General features: G+C 58.7%; 1 protein-coding gene across 1 annotated transcript in view; it reads right to left on the bottom strand.

Annotated features, from left to right (window-relative positions):
* Positions 1-12,047: 12,047 nt before the first annotated feature.
* TAF4 (TATA-box binding protein associated factor 4) overlaps positions 12,048-23,807 on the bottom strand; it is a 65,701-nt gene continuing 53,941 nt past the window's right edge. Inside the window, exon 15 of the mRNA XM_027046613.2 lies at positions 12,048-13,533. Coding sequence (XP_026902414.2) covers positions 13,366-13,533 — 168 coding nt within the window. The 3' untranslated portion in view covers positions 12,048-13,365. The remainder of the gene's footprint in view (positions 13,534-23,807) is intronic.

Here is a 23,807-nt window from a genome sequence, read left to right as displayed (position 1 = left end):
ATAGTCGGCTCAACCTGGCTTGTGTTTCTCCGAGCATTCGAGAAGCCAGTGGTGCCCCTGGACAGCAGGTGGCCGGATACGGGGCTTCGGTGTCGAGAGTGGGGTCTGTTCATCCGGCAGACGTTTCTGGGGCCCCTGCTGTGTCCCAGGCACGGTTCGGGGCTCCGGGAGCACGCGCGTGAACAAAACCAGGCACAATCCTCCCATCTGTGAGGCCAGGGAAAGCATACAAACGAAAGCCCACAGGCCGCAGGTGCCAACGTTTCCAGGTTCTAGAAGTTCTACGTCAAGCCCGCAGGTTCTCCTGCCTTCGTGATGCCACGGACGGCCAGGGTCACCTTGAGAGTCCTCATGCCCCACGGGTCGTCTCAAGGCCCTGGCCACCTCCCCGCCGTGGAGGCTCTCCGTCTGCTGGGAACCCAGCCAGGCCGGGTGGGCCTCAGAAGCGCTCTGATTGGCCCAGCTCAGTCACATGACCTGCCCCTTGCCTCCCGGCTTGACACTGCCCCAGGGGTGGCTCACACCTCCCCTGCCCCGCAGCCAGGCCTCTAGCGCAGTGCTGGCTGGCAGAGGCCGCGCACCCCAGCCCGACCAGGCTGGGCCGGCAGACGCCCCGCCCTCCTCAAGGAAACTGAGTTCAGAAAGCCCGAGGGGCCACCCTGCTCGCCTGCTACCAAGTGATCCAGCCAGACCTGAGCCAAGGGGGCTGCTCCCTGCACCCCAGCCCCTGGCAGAGCTGACTCTCCCGACCTCCCTCCGGCCTTTACTTAGGCACAAATTTGCATCCACAATAACATGCATAACAAAAAGTCACACGGTTAATTACGGGTGCAGTTCATAATTACAGGCACAATTAGCCACTTGCTAATTTTGAGGGTGCCAAGCAAGCAGCTAATTACATGCATAATTAGGCTAGTGTTTTGGGCCTGGAACAGGCAGTGGGGGGTGGGAGGGCACAGACTCCTTATAATCAGACCCCCGGAGTGAGGCCCTGGGGGGTGGAGGTGGGGGGGACACCGTGCTAAAGAACAGCCTCCAACCCCGGCTCCCCAGCACAGGGCTGGTCATCCCGGAGGAGTCCAGCTTGGGGCCTCTGGGAAGCCAGGAGGCCCCTTCCCTGGAGGCCCAGGAGGGGCATTCGGTCACTTCACACGGTGCACTGGCAGAGCCCCAGGGGTCTTGGCTCCCCCACTGACAACCCACCCTGAGGGCCGGGGACCCTGGGACGGGCAGAGGGGCCACAGGCAGCTGCCCAGAGGCCCCATGAGAGGCCCCCTCCCCCAGGACATCACAGGGCCATGGCCTCAGGGGCAGTCAGCCACCAACCCGAAGCCCGCCCTCCTGGCAAGAGGTCAATGCTGTGGCCTGGGGGAGGGCAGCAGAAACGGGCTTGAGGATGGACGCGGCGGGGGGGGGGGGGGGGGGGGGGGGCGGGGGCAGGAGCAGATGGTGGACTGAGGAGCCTAGGGCTGTGGGGGCCCCTATCCCGGATCTGCCCCAGGCGTGGGGAGGACTTGCTCTTGGCTCTGGCCATGTTGCTGGCTGTGCCCATGGCACAGCCACACGTGGACAGTCTAGAGCTCAAGATGAGGCCAGCAGGAGTGGGTCTAGGGTATAATCAGGGCTGCGAGTGGACCCTGGGGCGTGTGTCCTAAGGGGGAAGGGAGAGCCCGTGAGATGCAGGACAAAACGAGAAGCCCTCACGTTCCAGGTCAAGGTGCCACGAGCCATTGCCTGCCTCCCAGTGACAATACCACTGACGGACAGACCAGTGGCCGATGGGACCATTACCTCTGTCCCGGAACGTCCACCTTAGAGCTGTTTTACCTGAGAAATAGACATCTAATCTGAACCTGATTTTAACAGACGAACACAGACTGGGCTCTGCCTCGTGGGAGTGCAGAGCAGGTGTCCCCAACTCCTCTCCCCTCTGACCCCAGACCCTGAGTAGCCCGGGGAAAGGTCACCCTTCTCTCCTCCCACACATTCCTTGTGTCCCCCCATCGGTCGGTCCCCCGATCCGCCCACCTGATGTCCAAGCTGGTGTCCCCGGGAGCTGCCCTGTGCCCTGACAGCCCAAGGCCAGGCTGGGGGCGGGAGGAAGGCGCTGGGCTCTCACAAGGCGCCAGATGCCTCGACACAGCGTCTCACGGTAAGAAGTGCAGGAAACGCTCTGACGTGCAACTCCGCGGAGGACGACAATGGCTGACTTATGAGGCCACTTCAGTCCTGTTACCGTTAGCAAAGAACATACAGAGCACGGACCCCACTGTCCTCTGTGCCCCCACAACGGCCCTGAAGGGCTGTGAGCCCTGCTCCCACATGCCACCAAGCCTTGGGCAACCAACTGCCTTCTCGGGCACCTCCCCGTGAGCGCGAGTGCTGGCCAGCTAACCTGGGCCTCGCCCCTCGGCGCTCAGGGCCCCTCTCTGCGCCCAGCCCTGCGGCACCTGAGACCCAGGGCCAGTGCGTGGGCACAAACGGTGGTGGCTCAACACCCTCCAGTCTGCGGCTTTCAGCAGCCTCACCGGAGATGGAAGGGGCCTCGGCCGCTGGGTGGGGGGCAGGGTCCCTCCTTAAGTGGGACCTAGGCCCAGAGGCTCCCACAGAGGGCCCGTCCCACAATGCCCACAGCGCCGCACCTGCTGTCCTGACCAGTGGACTCCTGAGGCTGGGGTGGCAGTAACCTTGTCCTGACTGAGGCCCTCGGGTCACATCGGAATGGGGGGGCACGTTGGGGACCGATGGCCACGTGAGCCATCAGGACAGCAGCATCAGGCCCCACCAAATATGGGTCCTCGGGACTAACAGGGAGCATGGGCTCTGGGTGCCCACTGAAGGGCAGAGGGAGTGGTATGTGGCCGGGTGGCAGGGGTCGCTCAGGCAGGCCTGAGTCGCCGGCTTCTCCTTCCACCCTCCCGACACGCACGCTCCCTCATACACCCCCAAACGCCCACCAGCTCACCGGCCGAGCCCCCAGGCTCACACCCTCACCTGCATAGGCACGTCCCCGGGCTCCCGCAGGGCGCTGTCCGCAGTGCTGACCCTCCGACTGGCGGCACTCCTGCTGCGTGGCTTCTGGAAATGTCCATAGGAAATTCCGCATTCTAGGAACGAACTGTCTGCTTGGACATTTACCTCAGAGACCACCGTGGGGACAGGGAGGGGTGAGGTCCACCCTCTGAGCTGCAGCCACAGGGACCCTGCTGTGCCGGGCAGTGGGCTCCCGGGGGCTCCATCTGCACAGCCTCCCGGGAAGGCCCACGTGGCCCTGAATCTTCAGACTTCTCTGTGGGAAAAGCTCTCCCACGCGGGACCCTCCTCCTGTGCCCTCAGTCTCTCCTCACGGTCTGTATTTCGGTCTTTACAACAACTTAGTGACTTAACATTTACATGCTGTGGTCTGTCCCCCCACGTTAGCAGGGCAGCGACCTCCCTGGCTGTCCCTGAGAAGTTCCCAGCACCTGTCAGGGCGTGGCTGGGAGGAGGCCCCCCCGCCCCCGGCCCAGCTGAGAAGACCCAGGGGCAGCAGCGGGAGTGTGGCCAGAGCCCGGCTGGAGTTAAGACCCGGGGTTTCGTCCAGTTCTGTCCTTCCTGAAGCTCGTGACCCTGGGCAGGTCCCTGAAGGTCTCCGGGGCCACACCAGCTGCACTGTGGGCAGGTGGGGAGACGAAGTGAGATGCGACAGAGGCCAAGCGCCCCCGAGCACTCAGGACAGCCCAGGGAGTATGTGGGGGCTGGGAGCCCAGCCGCATGGCCCGGCGTCCAGGGCCGTGTGCTCCTGTTACCAGAGGAGCAGAGCATGTGCGCGGCGTGAGGTGCAGAGAGCACACACCCCCCAACCCCCAGGTAGCCAGTGGGGATGTCGCTCCTGGGCCATGGGGGGCAGCTGCGGAGGGGCTGGTCTTCTTTGCCCAGACCTCCACCCACCACCACCGGGAAGGAGGCATCAATCTCCGCTCTCCGGGTGCAGAAACTGGCCGAGGTGGAGGCAGAGAAGCCACATCGACTGGCTCGGATGGTTAGGGCTTTCGTTGGCTCAGCAGAGGGCAGGCTGGCGTTGACTTCTGCCCACGCTGTTGAGCCCGGCCGGCCCACACCCACCCAAACCGTCCCTCCCTCTTCATACGGCCACCAAGGCCCCTAGACCCGCATCCCACGGAGAGTGACCTTGCCTCCCCCCGCCCCACTGCGCAAGGCTGACGGGCCCCCTTGGAGGGGACACCCACCCGGAGCTGGTAAGGGCCCTGGAAGAGCAGCCCCCAGAGAGGGGCAGGGCAGACCCCCGAGGAAGGGGTGTGGCAGTGCAGCATGCCAAGTGACCAGGCAGGGGTGAGCTCCCCGAACCCGGAGCAGGCTCCTGTGCCAGCCGCCACCCTGCTTTTCCCTCCCTTTCAATCTTTGGGATGGTTGTCATGGAAACCAAGAGGCTGGCGGTCAGGAGCAGGTCTGGAGCAGGCGGAAGAGGCAGGGGGCACAGGTCATGGGGCCTGCGGGGAGGGTCATGTGGGGACAGTCACAGACCGGTGGACATCCTTCTTGGCACCCTCCCTTCTGCCGTCCCGGCTGCCTGCGCCATGACCAGCCACACAAAGCCCTGCTCCTTGGTGGCCTTGGAAGTCCCTGTAGCCGAGGTCACCGGGAGGGAGGGGCTGTGTCGGAGAGGAAACGCCAGCTCGGGCAGTGGGGCTCCCGGCAGTGGTGAGGACCCCTGAGCCCCTTCTCTGGAGGGTCCGCACTGAGACCCAGGTCGACCCAGCTTCAGAAGTGGTTTGACCCGCACGGCTTGCTGTAAAATGCTCAACTGATGCACCAGTGTCCCGTGGCTGCCGTAACAGAGGACCACAGACTGGGTGGCTGACCTCAGGTTGATTTTCTCACAGATCTGGAAGCCAGAAGTCCCACACTCGTATCCCCGAGCTGATACCCAAGTGTGGGCGGGGCCAGGCTCCCTGCGCAGGCTCTGGTTAACCTGTAAGCCATGGTGGGGTTTGGGGAGGGGGATGCTGCCATTGTCCCCGTTTCAGACACGAGGAAACAGGCTCCGAGGGTGAGGTCACATGTGCCCAGAGGAGGGGGCGTGAGCCCTGATTCGGCCCTGGGTGCACAGGGGACCCTGGGCAGCTGGGCAGGAACCCGGCAAGGTGCTTCGGGGTAGGTGCAGGCTGAGGGTCCCCTCCCCACCTGCCGGTGCCCAAATGAGGGGCCTCCGTCCGGTCATGTCCCCCTCAGCCCAGGCACCCCCAGGGCCATGCAGACATAACCTCAGCCGCGGACCGCACAGCCCGGCATCTCCCTCCTTCCCCGCTGTCTCTTAGGTCTGACACCGCCCTACCCTCTGCCCTCCCCACATGGTGGCGGTCCGCCTGCCTGGCTGCATCGGCCCTGCTCTTCCGGGGTGGGAGAGAGCAGTACTTGGGCAGGTTCCCTTCCCAGAGAGAGGGATGTGGGGGAGCCATAGGAGTCAGCTCTCAGGGCTGGGCTGGATGTGCAGGCCCAACTGAAATGACAAATGAAAATCTAGTCACCGCCTGCCCCCGCACCTCCAGAAAAGGATCCGTGCTGGGCCTGCAGGCACAGCTGTATCCAGGTGCTCCAGTAACACCAGCAAGAAAGACTCTCCACTCTGCCTCTGCACCGGCTGAGTCTCAGTCCAGCTCCCCACAAGACAACCGGCCCTACCAGCCCCGACCGCGAGGCGCTCCCTCTGAGCCATGCCTGCGCCCCCTCTCTGCCTGCATGGCTCTCCTTCCTAGCACACCTGCCCTGCTACCACCCCCCTGCCACATCCCGGGATCTGTCCCCCGAGATACAAACGGACTCGGCATCTCCACCTTCAAACAGCCCACTGGGTCCTCACCAGGGGCACATTCCAGCCCACAACCTCAGGCCCTGGCCGCGCCCACCACCCTCCCCACCCTAGTGCCCCTGGCTTCCCCGGGCAGCTGCCCCCCAGATTCCCTCCCACCTCTCAGGTTCCTGGTCCCCATCTGTCACCATTGGTCCTTGTCCTGGCCCTTGCCTGTTGCCTGGCACCCCCAGAGACCCCCATGGCCACAGCCCCAGCCTGGACCTCCCCCTTCAGTCCACAAACCCCCTTTTGTTCACCCTGTGCCAACGCCAGAACTGGGGACCCTTCCGCATCACCCCCTCACATCCGGTCCACAACCGGAGAGCCCCTCTGCCTCACCCCCCACCCCCCACACACACACACATCCAGCCCAGAACCAGGGGCCCCTCGGCCTCACATCCGGTCCGGAACCGGGGAGCCCCTCTGCCTCACCCCCCCACATCCGGCCCAGAACCAGGGGCCCCTCGGCCTCACATCCGGTCCGGAACCGGGGAGCCCCTCTGCCTCACCCCCCCCACATCCGGCCCAGAACGGGGTCCCTCGGCCCCACATCCGGTCGGCCCAGCCACGACCACCTCCACTGCCTCCTCCAAGGCCACCCGCCGCCCGCCTGTGCCTTCCGCCTGTGCCTTCCTCTGGGCCACTTCCGGGCCAAGCCAGTCTGCACTGGAACGTCAATTTGCTTTTTATCCTCATCCACCCATTTTGGCATCTCTGAGCTATCGCTGATGTCTGGCACCCCGCACGTGCTTACAGCGCGCCATCTGGAAACTTCCGGCACTGGTACGCGCGCACGAAGCCGGCCCCACAACCAAGATAACCCCGAGTTTCCTCGCCCCTGCGCAGGCGCAGTCCGCAGACTTGTCGCACTCACGCGGAGACCCCCTCACGGTGCCCAGGGCGCCCACGTCCGGCACTTCTCACAGCCCCCGTGAGCGCTGTGCGAGCAGGCGGAGCGGACCGAGGGGTGTCCGTCACCTGCTCTCAGACGACCGGGGCTTTTCCAGGTCTTGGCGACTTCAGATAAAACGGCTGTGAATACCTGTGTCCGCGTCTTTGCGTGGCCGAATCTCCCGTGTCTCCCGGAGAAGTGTGTACGGGAGCGCGTGGATGACGGGGCTGGACAGGATGAGGCGCCCACACTCTCAGGGACCTGCTGCGGTGGGGGGGGGGGGGGGGGGGGGGGGCAGGTGCGCCCCGTTCGACGCCGTGTGCGGGCATCTTCCTGCTTTAACTTCCAAACAAGCGCCTGAAAAGTCGCTCCCACCTTCCTCCCCCGACATGTCCAGGAGAGAGCCCCACTCTTCCATGGCGCTCGGGGGCCACCAGTGCCCAGGCCACTTCTCCCAGCCAGAGCCCTGTGTGAGCGCCCCTGCGGACTGGGCCTCGACCGCACCCCCCAGTCCCTGCAAAAGCCGTCCTTGCGGGAGACGTGCTCATTGATACTTGCCAAACACGTTTTATTCTATTTTTAATATTTATTTATTTTTGAGAGAGACACGGGGGGGGGGGCAGTCAGAGAGGGAGGGAGACAGGAAGACAGAATCCCAGCAGTGACCTCTATGTGGGGTTCAAACCCACCAACCGTGAACCCCCCAACCGTGAGATCATGACCTGAGCCACCCAGGCTCCCCTTTGCTAAATACGTTTCAGGAAATAAAGGTTAAGTGGGTGCCCATTCTCAAAAATACAGAAATCCTGCAGTTACAACAAAGCCTGATAAAGCAACCTGCACCGACAATTAGATTCTTGGAAAATAGGCGTCATTTATCTCTTAAGGAGAAGGGACAAGTTCCCTGGGGCTGGTCTTCCTGGGGCAAACGCGCCCTGGGCATGGCCCAGAACGGCCCAGAGGAGGCTGCCAGCCCGTCGCTGGAACAGGAGGGTTTGGAAAGGCTCCCCGCGGACTGTGGTCTTTCTAACTGCATAGCCTCCACCCTGAGAGCGTGCACTGGTGGTGCGCTTGCTGTATGCGAGGCACAAAGGATACAGAGGCTTCGGGTGGCAGGTGGGTCCCCAAAGCAGCTCAGACGCAGCAGGAGACCAGAACAGCCTGGCGGCCTCGGCTGTGCGAGGTGGGCAGGTGCAGGCTCAGGCTCGGGGCAAGCTGGGGCTCTGAGCTCGGGGACGGAGGGAGGCCGGGTAGACTTTTTTTTTTTTAAGATAAAACTTACATTTGGAGATCACAGTCTGAGGGAAGGATAAACTAGTTAACGATCAACTAGTCGATCAATGAGTATGGACAACCACAAGATCACAAGTCGTCACCTGTCCCGAGACATCCACACACCTTCCTCTTCATCCGGCACCAGATCACGTGGGGCCAGGTCACCTGTCCAGGTGGAGCTGAGGTCCGGCCCAGGGGGGTTTCCCCAGGCTTCACTGAGGTGCACTTTGCATGGGTCAAAACGCACAGACCTCACCTGTCAGCCTGCTTACGTCTGCGCACCCCTACGTGACCGCTACCCGGGTGGAGACAGAACATTCCCACCGGCCCAAAGGGTCCTGGTGCCCCTCGCGCCAGCCACCGGGGTAACCACGTGGACGCCTATCACCTCCGGGATTCTCCTGGCCTTGAGCTTCCCACAAATGGAACCAGAGGGGCTGGCCTCTTTCTTCATGATTCTTTGGAGATTCAGCTCCACTGCTGAGAGCATCAGCGGTTGATCCCTCTTTCCTCCGGGGCAGTATCGCATCGACAATTACACTACGGTTGGGATCCACTCACCACCTGACGGACGGCGGCTTGTTTCCACCTCAGTCCATGAGCGAGCGGCGCCACAATGAACGTTCGCCTTCGGCCTCTGACAGACAAAGGCATTCAGTTCTCTCAAACAGATATGACGGAGGCAGGAACCGCGAGATCACGGGGAGACACGCGCTCCATTTGTGGCTCAGTCACATAAGCATCCGACGCTTGATTTCGGCTCAGGTCATATCTCGCAGTTGGTGACTTCGAGCCCCGCGTGGGGCTCTCCACTCACAGCATGGAGCCTGCTTCACATCCTCTGTCCACCCATCTCTGCCCCTCCCCCACTCACGCTCGCTCTCGCAAAAATAAACATTAAAAAAAAAAGGGCAACAGTTTTCCAAAGTGGCTGGACTGTTTCACGACGGCGTCCTGCCCCTCAACGTGATTCTGTCAGCCTCTTTCTTTTTAAAAAAACTTTTATTAACGGTTATTCATTTTTGAGAGACACAGAGACAGAGCGTGGATGGGGGAGGGGCAGAGAGAGAAGGAGACACAGAATCCAAAGCAGGCTCCAGGCTCTGAGCCATCAGTACAGAGCCCTACACGGGGCTTGAACTCACGAACTGTGAAGTCGGATGCTTAACCGACTGAGCCACCCAGGCACCCCACTCCATTTGTTTGTTTGTTTTTTTAACGTGTTTAACGTTTATTCATTTTTGAGAGAGTGAGAATGCAAGCAGGGGAGGGGCAGAGAGAGAGAGGGAGACACAGAATCCAAAGCAAGATCCAGGCTCCAAGCTGTCAGCACAGAGCCCGACGCAGGGCTCGAACCCACGAACCGCGAGATCATGACCTGGCCAAAGTCTCCGACGCTCAACCGACTGAGGCCCCGGGGGGCCTCGTGTCAGCCTCTTTCAGTCTGAGCCACCCCGGTGGGCGTGTGGCGGGTCTCGCCATGGTTTTGGTTTCCATTTCTCTGATGACCAGTCATGATGGGCAACTTTTCTTTCACTCATCGGCCACCTGTAGGTCTTTCATAAAGGACCCATTCAAGTGTCTCCGACATTTTTTACTGAGCTGTGGAACTCTTTACACACTTTGCATGCGGGTTCCTATCGGGTTTACACCCCGTGCACGCTCTCCCCCGGCCTATGGCCTCCCGTCTGCCTTCACTGGGCATCTTCTGACAGGCAGAACTTAAGTGCCCTTTGCCGTTTTTTCCCTTTATGGCTTGTGCCTTCCGTGTCCATAAGGGTCCTTGCCCACTCCAGTCTTCTAGAAGATCTGGAGTCTCAGCTTCCACATTCAGGCCCGCGGTCCATCTCAAATGAGGCTGCGTGTGCGTGAGGACGGGGTCAAGACTCACCCTCCGCCCTCAGGCCCCCAGTTGCACTAACGTCCGGCCTCCCTTCGCTGCGTTGGTGTCTTTGTCCAAAACCCAGTGGCTGTAACACGCGGATCCACTTCCGGACTCTGTGGTGTTCGCTGACCGGGTCTGTCCGCACACGCCAATACCACCCCGGCTCGATTAGCACGGCTTTACGCCAAGTCTTGAAACCTGGGAGCGTGAGCATCTTGATTCCGCGCTAGGCCGCCTTGGCTATTCCAAGTCATCTACAGCTCCGTACGGGTCTCCAGACTCAGACCGTCCCGTGGCAGACCATCCGCTGGGGCTCTGAGCGCGGCAGCACCGCCCTCCCCGCAACACCCCGTCCGCTCCGTAAACGTGGCACCTTCTCCACTCAGACCTGCTTTCGTCTCTCTCGCCTGGGTGCGAGGGTCTCCCCTGTAGTTCCTTGCATGCATCCCTAGGTATCCTGACCTTGGTCGTGTCGTTGGTGGCCGCGGGTTGCTGGGACGCAGAATCACGGTTCATTTAGGACACTGACCCCCCTCCTACAATCTCACCAAATCCGAATCTGGGCAGCGTGTGTCCGAGTCTTCTGCGTGCGCACAATGGCGCCATCTGGGATTCCTCCTCCATCTTCCTCCTTTCCAAACGTGATGCCTGACTTCCTTTTCCTGCCTTTCTGCTGCAGCGGAGCGCTGAGAGCCGGCGTCCCAGACGACGCCAGCCAGCCCTCTGCCCTCGAGCCCGCCCACGTACCCGAACCCGACCTCGGGCAACTAACAACGTGTCATGGTGGGCGCCGACCCACAGCTACCGGTCTGGTGAGGGAAAATGACGGACAGACCCGTGCCTCGTGGCTGCCGGCAGCACCTCGGCCGTGCGCGGCCTCCTGCTGGCGTCACGGCTGTGGCTGCGACCGTCCCCGACCCGGTAGGACGTGCAGACAAGCTGGAAGTCAGTCACACCCACAGAAATCTGAGCACGACCGTCCTCTACCGACTGACCTGATTTATTTCAGGCCAACAGCTTCACGAAAACAAAGAGGTCGTGGTTAGAAAGCACCAGTGTGACCTGCCCGCTAAGTCACCTCGGGCCTGTTCCCGTGGGCGGGAGACTTAGAAACCCTGAAAGCGCTTCCTGCACGGGCTCTGTCCTCGGCCACCACAGGTGTGACAGGCAAGTGTGTCCCCCCAAGAGAGATCAGTGGAGGCTAACCCCCGGCACCTCAGAACATGACCTTACTTGGAGGCAGGGTCTTTACGGAGGTCAAGTTAAAATGAGGTCACTCGTGGTCCCGTGGCAAGGGGCGATTCAGACACGAAGAGGGACACGCACAGAGAAACCGCCACACAAACGTTGCGGCCAAGGTGCCAGCAACGACCAGAGCTGGGCGAGAGCCCTGGCACGGACTCCCTCGCGGCCTCGGGGGAACCCCAACCCTGCCAAACCCTGACCTCACGTTTCTGGCCTCCAGAACGGGGACACAGGCCTCGGGGACACGGCTGGCAACCCCCGGAGACCACGGAACGGGCACCCCGACGCGAGCGGTGTTCTCCAGTGTAACTTGTACGGAAGCCCACACGTCGCTGCGTGTCGTCAGACTAGTTACAATTAACGTGAAACCTGGGCGCCAGCCCCGAGTGCGCCACGGCCGGCTCCAGCAGCGCTCGGGAGGCAGGGCGCTGGCCGGTCCACCACGCTGGCTGGCAGAAAGGAGGCGGGCGTCCTGGAGACCCCATCCGGCTCCGCCACTCTGTGTCCGCACCGGGCTCTCCAGGGCACGAGTCTGTGCTCAGAACCCCCCCGGGCCCACAAGGGCCTCACCTCGCCTCTCCCCAAGGTGCCCAGCTGCGAGGACAGGTGCCCAGCGTTACCTGTGTCGAAGTGGGGCGGTCCGGCAACGGAAGGCAGGCGGGGTGGCCCGGACGGCCCGAGCACGCGGGGAGGCAACTCGGCTTCGGGCCCTCCTGCCAGGCCTCACTCTGCAGCGCGGAGGTCCCGTCTGCAGAGGTCAGGCTACTCCTCCCAGAGTGGCTGGGGTTTACACACTGATGCTAACAAGGAGCCCCTAAACAAACACCTCAGCGGAACCAGAGCTGAGTCTCTGGCGGCAGATCTAAAACTGGAAAACCGGGAAAAACGGGCAAAACAGATACAGATAAATTTGTTTTTAATAAAGGAGTTAATTTTCTTTCAATCCTATATAAAACAATAGCAATTAAAAACTTCATTTTTGAAAGTAAAATATTTACATATGAACAAGTAACTGTGCAAAATTTACATGAAAAAATGGAAAGACAGGGATTTCCTAAAAGACAAAATAAAAGGCGTAACAGTTTTCGGGCGTCGATAAAAAATACTGATCAGCATTCGGTTCACACTCGCGCGAATTAAAGTCTGACGTGAGGATTCACACGGAGAAAGCCCAAGTATTTACAGTCATAAAAGTACTATCAATAGACAATTTAATACAATAACCTCTGAAAATATAAAGAACCAATTAGTATATTTGTAATAAAAAAATAGGTACAAAGAAGGGGCTTTGCTCTGGACATCTGCGAAGTCGGCCCACAGCTTGCTTACAGTCTCTTAGCAAAATAATTATAGTTTACATAGCCATTTTTATGTTATGTGCCAAAAATTATGTACAATTACTGACAAAATACACCAACCATTTTTCAACACTTGATTCACACTGAGAAACAGTCTTTTGATGATTCTTCTCAACTTTGATTTTATTTCATCTAAGTTTCCACTTTTAGCTAAAAAACACAGTGCAAGTAAAATATATTTATGCTGAAAAGGTTTTCATTTCTTTTAACTTTACAGCTTTACAAACTACAGCAAATAAACTGCGTCTGTACAGGTGCCGACCACGCGCTCGGGAGGAGCCGGCGGCACGGCCTCTCCTGAGCAGGAAGGTGGCTCCGCTCCGCGCGGGCGCGCCGTGGGCTCCGGGCTCCTCGGGGACTCTGGCGAGGGAGGGGACGGGCAGATAAATAGTCTAAAAAATCAGTTTGCTTTGCCAACTGACTAATACAAAAATAAAATAAATGAAATGAGGTCATCGCTGTAGACACACACCTACGCAGTAAGTCGGGTTGAATGAACCAAAACGCACAAATAATGTAGAAACCGCTACGAGGTGACAGAGGGCAACTAATTATTTGCTAAACGATTCCATCAGTTTTTATATATGGCTTGTTTGGCAAGAAGGCCACTCAATCAAAGATGAGTTAAGAGTTAATTGTCCTTTAAGAGGGCCCACGGGCCTCTGTGTTCTCTGTTACAGAAACGTGTTTTCTTCCGCACTGAAGAGTTGACTTAGAAACAGGAATATAAAACTGTTCCGTTGTAAAGAGGTGGCTGTTTTTTAAACAATATCCCATTTGCTTGTTACAAAAGGCGTCATCTGCAAATATATAAAAGCGTCCCAGGCGTCTCCATCCGCGACGCCGCGCCCGCCCTGTGCTACTTGAGGAATGCTTTGTAGAGCAACAGTGAATGGCTTGTCTCACGCTCATTCTCTAAACAAAATATGAGGTCCCTGAGGTTGACCCGCGTGATCCTTTGTCGCGTGAACTGTCTGGGGGTTCCGACGCCGGAGCTGCCTGGGACCGCCGAGCCTGGGCCCGACCCCTGGTGACGAGAAAGAAGACAGCCGAGTTAGTGGTGTGCACGGGTGGGCGGGACCCAAGGCGCTGGCAGGAAGGGGCAGGGCCAGGTGCTGGCCCCAGGGCTACGTGCCCACAGCCACTCGAGTTTCCCTACAGGTGTGCCAAGGAACCCTGAAGCTGGAGGAAGCCACGTGTGGGACAGGCTCCTTCCTGCAGACCTGCTCCTGGAGCTGAAGTGCTTTACGGGTCCCTAACAGGGAGGGGGTGTGAGCAGGGGGCACGGCCCCCACGCTGACCTCCGGGACCGGTGGTCTCAAGCACCCATATGGGCACTAACCCCTGCAATTCCCAGGGCTCAGACTCCGGCCCTCGGGGCCTGCAGAAGGCACAGGCGGAGGCTCCTGCCCCAGGGGGATGGCAAGACAGCTCCTGGGCTTGAAGCTGGTGTCCCCGACCTCCATGTGTCCAGGCGGCCAGGTGGGACCGATGCCACACCCGGGGCAATCGTGTCGTCCCCATGTCGCCGGCAAAGGCACTTTCCCAATGCTGCAAAGTCTAAACTCCCAGGCTGGGCGGGCGGTTAGCGGGCTGGACCGCAGAGCTCTGGGGTCACCGCGGTCGTCCGCGGCCAACAGGGGGCACCCTGCTCCCAGCCAGTCTCAGCGGGACACTGCCACCTCCGGGCCGACAGCAGCAACTGGGCTCAGGGCCTGCACCGCTGGGGAACAGCCGAGCTTCTGTGAGTCTCTGACGCCTGCACGTGGACAAGGAGTCACTGGGGGCGGTGTTCCCGGATGCGTCGTGTTGGGTCCTGGGGTTCCAGCACCGCATCTCCGTCCGACCACACAACTCCCAGCTGCGTGGTGCCTGGTTCTCCGTTCAGAATGAAAACTAAGCATCTGTGTTCTGATGGTTAAAGTTGCTCGTGCATATTTCAAGTGCAAACATAACACAGGGTATTTTTACCGCATGTTCTCACAGCTTAGGAAGGTGGGAGGAAAGGGTTCCCCGACAGCTGAAGAAGAGCCCTGCCCTGACCAGGCCGCAGTTCCGGGAGCCGGCCAGCAGGTGGCGGGCGAGGCCCACGCACGCTCCGGGCACCAGGTCCCTCTGCCACCTGAGCCCTTTCCCCCAGGGGAGTCCCTGTGCACACGCACCCATCTTTGACCTCAATTACAATTTGCACCCCCTCCACCACCCTTCACGGCTGAGGTCCCTCCTCCAGGCCAGGTTGCGTGGCAGCTGCTTTTCCTTGTTTGGAAGAACAATTCTGGTTTCTCCGTGCTTTCCTGAGCCTCGGTAACAGCCCTAAAGGAGCATTTTGTGCAAGACACACACCGCGCCACTCCCCCCCCCCCCCCCCCAACCCCTGCAGAGGCTTGTGATGACGCTGGAGCGGCAGGAGCCCGGGGGCCCGGCGGGGGCCCGCCGCTCTGCACCCCAGACACCATGGGGAGAGCCCAGCACGCCCAAGCAGAGGCCAGTTTCTGGAAAGACAGCTGCCCGCGGACGGTGGCCTGCCCTCTGCACCTCCCCTGCAGACACCAAGACTCACGGGGACAGGCGCAGCCATGCAGAGAGCAAAGGCGCTACCTACGTAACGGACCGGAACATCTCTGCAACACGCGTGACCAATTCTGGACCACGTCTGATGTTTCTACTTTCCAAACAGAAAGCCGACAGCCAAAAACAGGTAGGACAGGGCCCCCACTTCAGGTGGAAATTACCGGGTCGGAACTCAAGACAAATAATACTTGCGATACTATTCCAATATTTCTTAGAAACCACAACTGGTCTCAAAGCGTTAACGGGCAAGTGAGCCGGTGGAGTGCCGCCCCCAGGTGCAGGCGGCACGCTCTGAGGGCCAGCGAGAAACTTCGATTCCTGGTGTTTCTATGGATGTTGTAAAAAGCCGATGCTCAAAGATATCCTACTTAATACTCACATTACTTCTAATTACACGGGCCGAGCACCGTTTCCCCATCTCATGTCAAAACGGAAGGACGCAGTTCACCGTCCTCCCTCCAGGGTCCTGGTCATGCTGCTCGTCGGGTATTCTGGCTGCGGGAGGGGTCACAGGAGCCCGGAGCCCGGGAGAGAGGACGGCCGTGACCACCCAGCCTACCGACACCGCGCCCAGCCCAGAATCACGGAACAACCGGTGGGGGCGGGGATGGCCCCCAGGGGGAGCGGTGACGCCCACACCCCATCAAAGGGCTGCCTTGCCCGGTCTCTGCAGGCTCTGCAGGCGCTGGGCTAAGAGCAAGGCGACCCTGGATGTATCGCTTGCACACAGCAGGTCCTCCCCTGAAAACGGCACGTCGCACACCTGTCAGCCCGGTCACGGGACTGGTCCAAGACAAAAAAAAAGAGCTATTTCTTTTGAAGGCAACCTTGCCATTGGCAAAATGCCACAATCGATCTGACAGGCAATGAGCACCTGATGTAAAACCGAATGGGAAAAACCCCACTTTCCGTCCAAATCCCGGCTCATGGGGCCACCTCAGTTGGGGGCCAATGCTCACAGTGAGAGAAGCCCCCGGCGTGGCTGGGTGCTCGCCATGCATGCCGACACGTGAGCCCCGGTGCCACGGGCCCTTGGGCACGGTCTCGGGGAAATGTCCACCTCGGGGCCACAGCAGCCAAGAGCCCTGCACTCACGGGCCCCCAGAAGCACGGCCAAGAGGCTCCCGAGCGAGGGGCCCCTCAAGGCTGCGCCCCCGCCCCGCGTTCAGCTGGACAGCCAGGAGCCTGGGCCGAACCGGTTCCAGCGAACCCAATGGCACAGCCTCCGACCGGCTCGCCCTGCTCCCCTCCGTTCCCCAACTCGCCTGCACCCGTCTCTGCGCCTTCCCTGTCCACGCAACAGAGCACCCGGTGCAGACAGGCGGCCGGGAGTACACGCGGCGGCAAAGACACGCAGGTACTCTCCTCAGGAGGACACATACCACTCAGTCACCCCAACACCTCCCTCCGTCTCCCCAAAACCAACTCAGAACAAGAAGGCACCAATCTACCCAGGCATCGCTCCATCGGCAGACGTGGCGGCACGGAGCGCCCTGCTCCAGAAAGACTCCAGACGAGAACACCTGGCAGGTCCTCCTGAACCCACAAGGTGACGTGGCAAAGGCAGAGGATGGAGACAGCAAGGGGCCGCGGTCTGACAGAGGCCACCCAGAAAGGCCGGTCCACCCCAGTCTAGCGTCCAGAGTCCTCAGAACACAGAGCCTCCGACAAGGGAAGGAACTAAAGGGACACTGAGGCTCCTGCAAGACCGGGACGTCACCGCCAAAGGACACAGGACCCTCCAGGACCCTCCTACAAGCAACGCAAACAGAAAACCGGCCACACTACCCGACTGCTCAGCGCGGTCAGAAGAGGGCGCCATCAGACCGCAAGTCTGATGAGACACCCAAACCTGGCAAAAGTGACCCAAGATTAGCAAGTCCGTCAAGATCTACCGCAAAAATCAGAAAACAGAATTCCACGCACATCAGAGACTGTCTGGAAAAACAAGAAAACCATTAAGACAACACTTCCAACAACCAAAAGATGTCCTGAAACATTTGAGGGCATGAGAAGTGCCCTGAGTGAAAAATCCCTAACGTTAAGAGAAGTAGATTAAAAAACAGAAGGGATGAGAGTGGAGTAAATGCAAGAAAAAAATGGGAAGGAGACACAGAGATCTCTCAGAAGTGCATGAATTAACTGCAAGGCCCCGAGGGCAGACCCGCGAGGAAAGGCAGGCTCGTGAGGAGGGGTGCAGCCGCGGAAGGTCTGGGGAAGGGCAGGTGGCGTGGCAGGCAAGCAAAGGCCTGTGTTAACAGAGCCTCCGAAGAAGGAAGCAGACAGAACACAACAGACACGGAAGCCAGAGTCCAGGAACCAGAAAGACCAAATCTACACACTGAAAGTTCCCATGAAAACCGACTCTGACATCTCCTCGTGAAACTGCTAGTTTTCAAAGATCAAGACAAGGCCTCGTGTAAAAGAGACAATAAATGACAAAGGCAAGTGAATCAGCCTGGCATCGGGGCTTTTCAAAACCAGCTCCCAAAGCAGGACGACCACGGACGCTCATTCACAGAAGGACTGAAAGAAAGTGCGAGCCAAGGATCTTATATCCAAGCCAGACCATCCTCCCTATCGAAGCCACAGAAAGACCTTTTGCAACATGCAAGTGTCGGGGATTCTGCATGGAGGCCTCCGCGGGCTGGGCCACAGTGCAGTCGTCATCCAAGCCAGGAATGGGCAGGGACACGCGCAGTGCTGGGGCGGGCAGAAGCACTTGTAAGGAAACCACACCGCTTACTGAAGCTGAGGAGGGGCCCGGCGGGAGGGCGGAGAGCAAGGGGCATGTGCACTGGCTGCTGGGAGAAAGTGGGCGGGGCTCAAGCCCTATGGGAACTAAGAAGCTGAACAGCTAAGAAAAACCAGGGGACATTTAAAAGGTTTATGTGCAAAAATAACCACCAGAATACAACCGTAAGCCTTCCTAAATACAAACATTTTAATTAAAGAGCAAAGAATATGCACTTCAGAGGAAGAGAATCATAGCAAACGTAAGAAATAGGCATAGTTATAAAACACTGTGAGACAGAAGAGACCAAGTGTGTTGATCATATCAGAAGAAGGCGAATGGGCTCAATTCACCTAATAGGGGGAAAGCTTTTCGATTCGGCTCAGAAAACAAGACGTAGGCACGTGCTATAGATGTGAGCCACACCTAAAATCAGGAAGTATAAGACCAAAGCAGGGACAGAGATTCTCTCTGGTGAGGGAAGTGCAGAGAGCGGGGTGAATGATGGTCCTAACTCAGGACACAGCAGAGCTCAAGCCCACTGGACGACGGCAGACATTTTTTAAGGCTAAAAGTGCCAATTCACAGAAGATGTGCCACTTCTGAATACTTCCGTACCCAACAACGTGGCACACACAGCCCAGCTACAAAGCATCAGCTGCAGAAGACACAGGAGATAAAGACAGAAACGCACGAGTGACACAGACTTTACATCGCCACAGTCCGTACGAGACCCATCGAATGGACAAGAATAAGCAAGGATTCAGAAGACGGGTCAGCTTGAGCAGCAGGTGCGTGTTGTGGAAATCTATTAAGCTCTACGCCGTTCGGGAGAATAGGCCTGTTCTCAGGCACCCACAGCACAGTCACCAAGATTCCCCGTGTCACCACCGGACTGGCACAATTTTAAACAATCCTGAACAATCTCCCGCGGTGCTGGTGAGACGGGGGAAGGCGAAGCGACCCGATTTTCGGGAGGGGAGCCCGGCTGTTCCTAACAAGACCTCCTGGCAACTTTGCTGCGCCCTCAGCCGTGCGCCCCAGAACACAAAGACCTTCGGGCACAAGGTCATCCGGCGTGGCACAATGGCACACAAGTCATCGTTAAATGAAGGAATAAGCGGGGGGGGGGGGGGGGGGCGTAAAGGACGGAAGGCAGACAGCACCACCGCCACTGCAGGAGACAGCCACATGGGAAAAGTAGGGGCTCACAGCGTGATCGCCCGGCAGGCGCCACTTTAGCCAAAGGCCACAACGTGACGCGCTCAGAAGGGCACCTTATCCCTTTTGTGAATTCTAGCTAAAATTATGGAACGTGCACTTAATCGTGAGGAAACCCAGGATGAACCCAACTTGAGGGACTCTGTACCAAATAAGTGACCCCCACACTTCGTGAGTGTTGAGATCAGGAGGGAACAAGGAGCGACGGAGGAAGGAGCAAAGAGGGTCCTGAGTGACAACAGGAAAAGGTCCTCAGGGGGACGATGGGGACAATCAAACACAGATAAAATATTTGCAAAAGAAACATCTGGTCAGGGACCATCACCCCAAACAAACTGTGCACACAACTCACAAAACTCAACAATAATAAACCTGAATGAAAAACGGGCCGGACACCCGAGCAGGCCCCTCACCGGAGAAGACGCACAGATGCAGACGGGCGCGGGGACAGACGCTCCGCGTCACAGGCCGTCAGGGAGACGCAAATCACAACAGCGAGGCACCACGCACGCCTGTCACCAGGGCCCAAACCCACGACCCCGACGACCCCAGACGCTGGCGAGGGCGCAGAGCAGCAGGAGCGCTCGGCCGTTGCCGGCGGGAACGCAGGACGGCGCGGCCGCTTTGGAGGCGAGTCTGGTGTTTTGCTACAAAACGAATCATAGTCTCACCGGACGAGCCGGCAATCGTGTTCCTTGCGATTTATCTACACGAGTCAAAAACTCGTGTCCACACGAAAACCTGCCCACGGATTTTTACAGCGGCTGTGCTCGCGGCTGCCAAAGCTTGGGAGCGACCACGGCGTCCTTCAGAAGGTGACGGGTAAACTGTGGCAGATCCACAACGTGGACCATGACTCCGTGCTCACAAGAAACGAGCTCTCGGCCGCGAAAACGCAGGGAGGAGGCTCCGACGCTCGTCACTAAGGCAGGAGGCCGATCTGAGGAGCCCCCACACGTGAGTCCAGCCACACGACTTCCTGGAAAAGCACAGCGGTGGACACGTAAAGGGTCAGTGGCCGTCGGGGCGGCGGCAGGTGGGGGTGACGGCAGCGGGGAGATGAACACGCGCAGCTCGGGGGGTCTCGGGGCCGTGGAACTAGAGCGCGCGATGCTGTGAAGGCAGGTACACGTCACCGCACGTTTGTCCAGACCCGCAGAACGCGCGACGCCGAGAGTGACCCCAAGGCGCGCGTGGACTCGGTGGTGATGACGCGTCCATGGAGGCTCATCAGTTTTCGTAAATGTAGCCTCCGGTGGGTATTGACAGTGGGGAGGCTGTGCGTGTTCGGGGGCAGGCAGCACGCAGGAAATCTCTGTACTTTCAGTTAGTTTTGCTATGAACCTAAAACTCCTCCAAAAAACAAGGTGTATTATAATTTTAAAAAATTAAATTCTGAAAAACCAAATCAAATAAGGTCTTATGAACCATCTAAGCACACTGACGGCTCACTACAGGAAGCTGGGTGAGGGGTGTATAGAAATACTCCAATATTTACCTAACTTTTCCACGGGTCTAAAATTAGTTCAGGGGCGCCGGTGGGGCTCAGCCGGTTAAGCATCTGACTTCGGCTCAGGTCATGATCTCACGGTTTGTGAGTTCATGCTGACACCGTGGAGCCCCTCTCAGAGCCTCTGTCCTGCTCTCCCTCTGCCCTTCCCCCGCTCACACGCTCCTGCTCTCTCTCTCTCTCTCAAAAATAAACATTTAAAATAAATGAATAAACAAAATGAGTTAAAAAAAAAAGTTACTTTAAAAAGACATATCCCAAGGAAATAATCCCAAAGTAAAAAAGAAAAAGAACTAAGCATTACCACTGATGAGGAGAGGCATATGGAGAACTTTTTAAAGTACGGATTTTATGTTAATTGTTATACGTGTAACACATAAGCCTCCCTCTGAAGTTCAAAAGCAGACAAAAGCAACAACGCATGAAAGAACCTCCCAGAACAGTGTTTGGCGACCTGCGTCTCTGCACCGTGTCGCTCAGGGTCCCCGTGCTCCCCGCAAGCAGCCACCTCGTGCCCAGCCCTCCCCGTGGGGTTTGGAAACACACGCTCGTCCCGCTCCTTGGCGTGTCCTCCAGACACATCTGAACCCAGTCGGACCTTCACCCACGGGCCTTGCCCAGCTGCCCGCCCCGCCCCTCCCCCCAGCGCCGGGGCCTCAGCAGCCAGAGCGTCTGGGAGGCCGGGTGTGCTGAGCGAAGGACCAAACACATCGGCCATGACGGCACTCGATCTCCCACGGACACGGGCTCACAGGTGAGGACAGGGAGGAGGCCGGGAAGCCGCCCCTGGGTGCAGACCAGAAGCGGGGTGCCCGCCGAGGCGCGGGGACCGCTTCAGATGCAGAAGGGCTGTGCCTGCACGCACCTTCCCCCGCGTGGACTGCAGAGGGGCCTGGAACCGGCGCGCAGAGCTCAGAACCGGCCTCCACACGCCGCCCCCCGCGGGGGACCGGGGCTCCTGGCCGGGAGCCCGAGGGCGCAGGAGTACTGGAGGCTCCGGAAGCCTCTCCCACCGGTAAAACCGCGACGTGTCAACAAGGGTGACATTTCAAAAGGATACAGAAACAGCTTGAAGGAGCTTCCACTGCCCAATCTAGAAATAACGAGAGATTGATTACAGCCCACTGAAGACCACGGGAGACCACGGCCCCGGCCACGGTGGCGAACAAACGCACGAACAAATGGGCGGACGGAGGACGCAGGGAAAGGTCTTCCTGCAGCAGAAGGCGTGAAGGGGACGGACGTCACGGCCTGCAGCCGCGATGGCGCTGAGGCTGGGGTGGCCCGCGGAGTCCCGGAACACCTCCTCGCTCAGGGCGAACAAATACTAACCGAACGGCGGTGACTACACGCCGGACAGTGTGGCCGAACCTGGTGACCACGGTCCGTATCAGTAGGAAGGTCACCACACGGGGCGCTTCCTCATGTGACAGACTGGACACAGTGCCATCGAGATGGAGGCGTTTCTGCCAGAGTCACACAGACCTAGGCCGAGGCTCATCCCGTGGACGGAAGTGCCGTCCCCGGAGCGCTGTTGAGAACGAGGGATCCGTTAACAGGCTCACACGCAAGCCAACCAGATGCCCCGCGTCCCTGCACAGACGTGGAGAGGCTGCTGGGGCCACGGGTGACATGGGCGCAGGCCTGAGGACAGGCAGACATCCCGCCTGGAGTCTGTGCAGCCTCGTGCCAGACAGGGCCCGGTGGTAGCAGCACTAGGGGTGCAAAACACTCCATCAGAGGAACGTATACACACACATGTGTCACACACACACACATGAGACACCGTGACGGGGTCGGGGTCATGCAACACTCAGAACTGAGAGCATAAACAAAGAGCTGCACACACTCCTCCTACAACTCTTCTGTAGGTTGGAAACGATTTTCAATTAAAAGAAAGTGCATTTTTAAATAAGCACCGTCTGCTGGGAAGACAGCAACGGGGGCAGCAGTTTCATCTTCCCAAAGGCCCGTGTATGACTCACGGCAACTGAGCGGCCAAACCCAAGACCAGCAACTGCTATTTAGAGCAAACCCCGCGAAGACGAGCCGCAGGCGGCCACAAGCCCGAACGGCACCCCCAGAACTGTGCAGGCCGGGCTACCGCCGGGCTGGAGGCCTCAGGGGGCAGCGGCCACAGAGCAGCATCCCGCGGACGAGATCGGGAGGTGGGAAACGAGGTGGGCAGGACGGGGCGGTGGAGACAGGGACGGCCCAGGGGTGAGGCGGGCAGGGGAGCCGTGGATGCTGAGAGCAAGCGTCCAGCACACGAAGGCCACGAGAGAGGGGCTCCGCCAGGTTCGCAGGCTACCTCAGACACACACGCCCATCGAGTTCGAGGAAACGAAAGTCACGTGAAAGGAGCCAACGGACAGCACGAGGATTGAACCCCTCCCCCCCAAGTTGCTACAGGGAAGAGAGAAAACGAAGACGGGTAACATCCTTGCAGACAGTGAAAAACACCGAGAAGACGGAATCAACAAACAGACCAAAACTGTAACGGTCTACCTCAAAACAAGCTAAGAGACACTGACGACAGTCGTAAAGAACAAGAGAAGCCGGAATTAGCGAAACTCAGAAACGAGGCGCCCGAGCTGAGAAAACATTAGACAGAAAACTCAAGAAACCACGAGCACAAGAACGTGAGCGCAAGTGAGGCCGACAGAGGGTTCAAGAGGCAAGGACGACACAACGGTCCCCGTCGGGGTCTCCAAGGAGGAAGCCGGGGAAACAAGCCACCAAAGATGTTCCCGAACGAAAACAGACTTGAAGCTGCGTGAACGCCACCCATACCCGAGACCGCCAACCCAGACAACCGGTTCCAAGGAAAATTAAAGGCTCGTAAGAAAAAAAAAAACAAATTCTTTGGGTAACTTGGGCTAAAAGAACACATGACGTATAAGAGAAATAAAATTAGACTATCATCAGGCCTGAACAGCAACACTTCATGCCAGGAATAAATATCCGGAGTAACACGTTCAAGATTCTCGAGGGAAGCAAATGGGAGACAAGGATTTCACAGCTACGCAAACGGGCCTTCAAGCACACAGGGCACGAGCTGCTTCCGCGTGTAAGCACCTGCAGACGCCCTCCCCACGAACCATCCCAAAACAACCCGGCAGAGGAATCACAGAAAACCGAAACGACCACACAGACACCAACATCAAGATGAATCATCAGTGTGACGCACACGGTCCCTCGAGGAACCCTGCGGGAGGAGAGGGACCGCGGGCGATGCACTGCTGCAGCGAGCGAGGCCGCTACA

This window comes from Acinonyx jubatus, chromosome A3, assembly GCF_027475565.1.
Source record: "Acinonyx jubatus isolate Ajub_Pintada_27869175 chromosome A3, VMU_Ajub_asm_v1.0, whole genome shotgun sequence".
Lineage (NCBI taxonomy): Eukaryota > Metazoa > Chordata > Mammalia > Carnivora > Felidae > Acinonyx > Acinonyx jubatus.
This window is presented reverse-complemented; position numbering and strand designations above follow the sequence as displayed.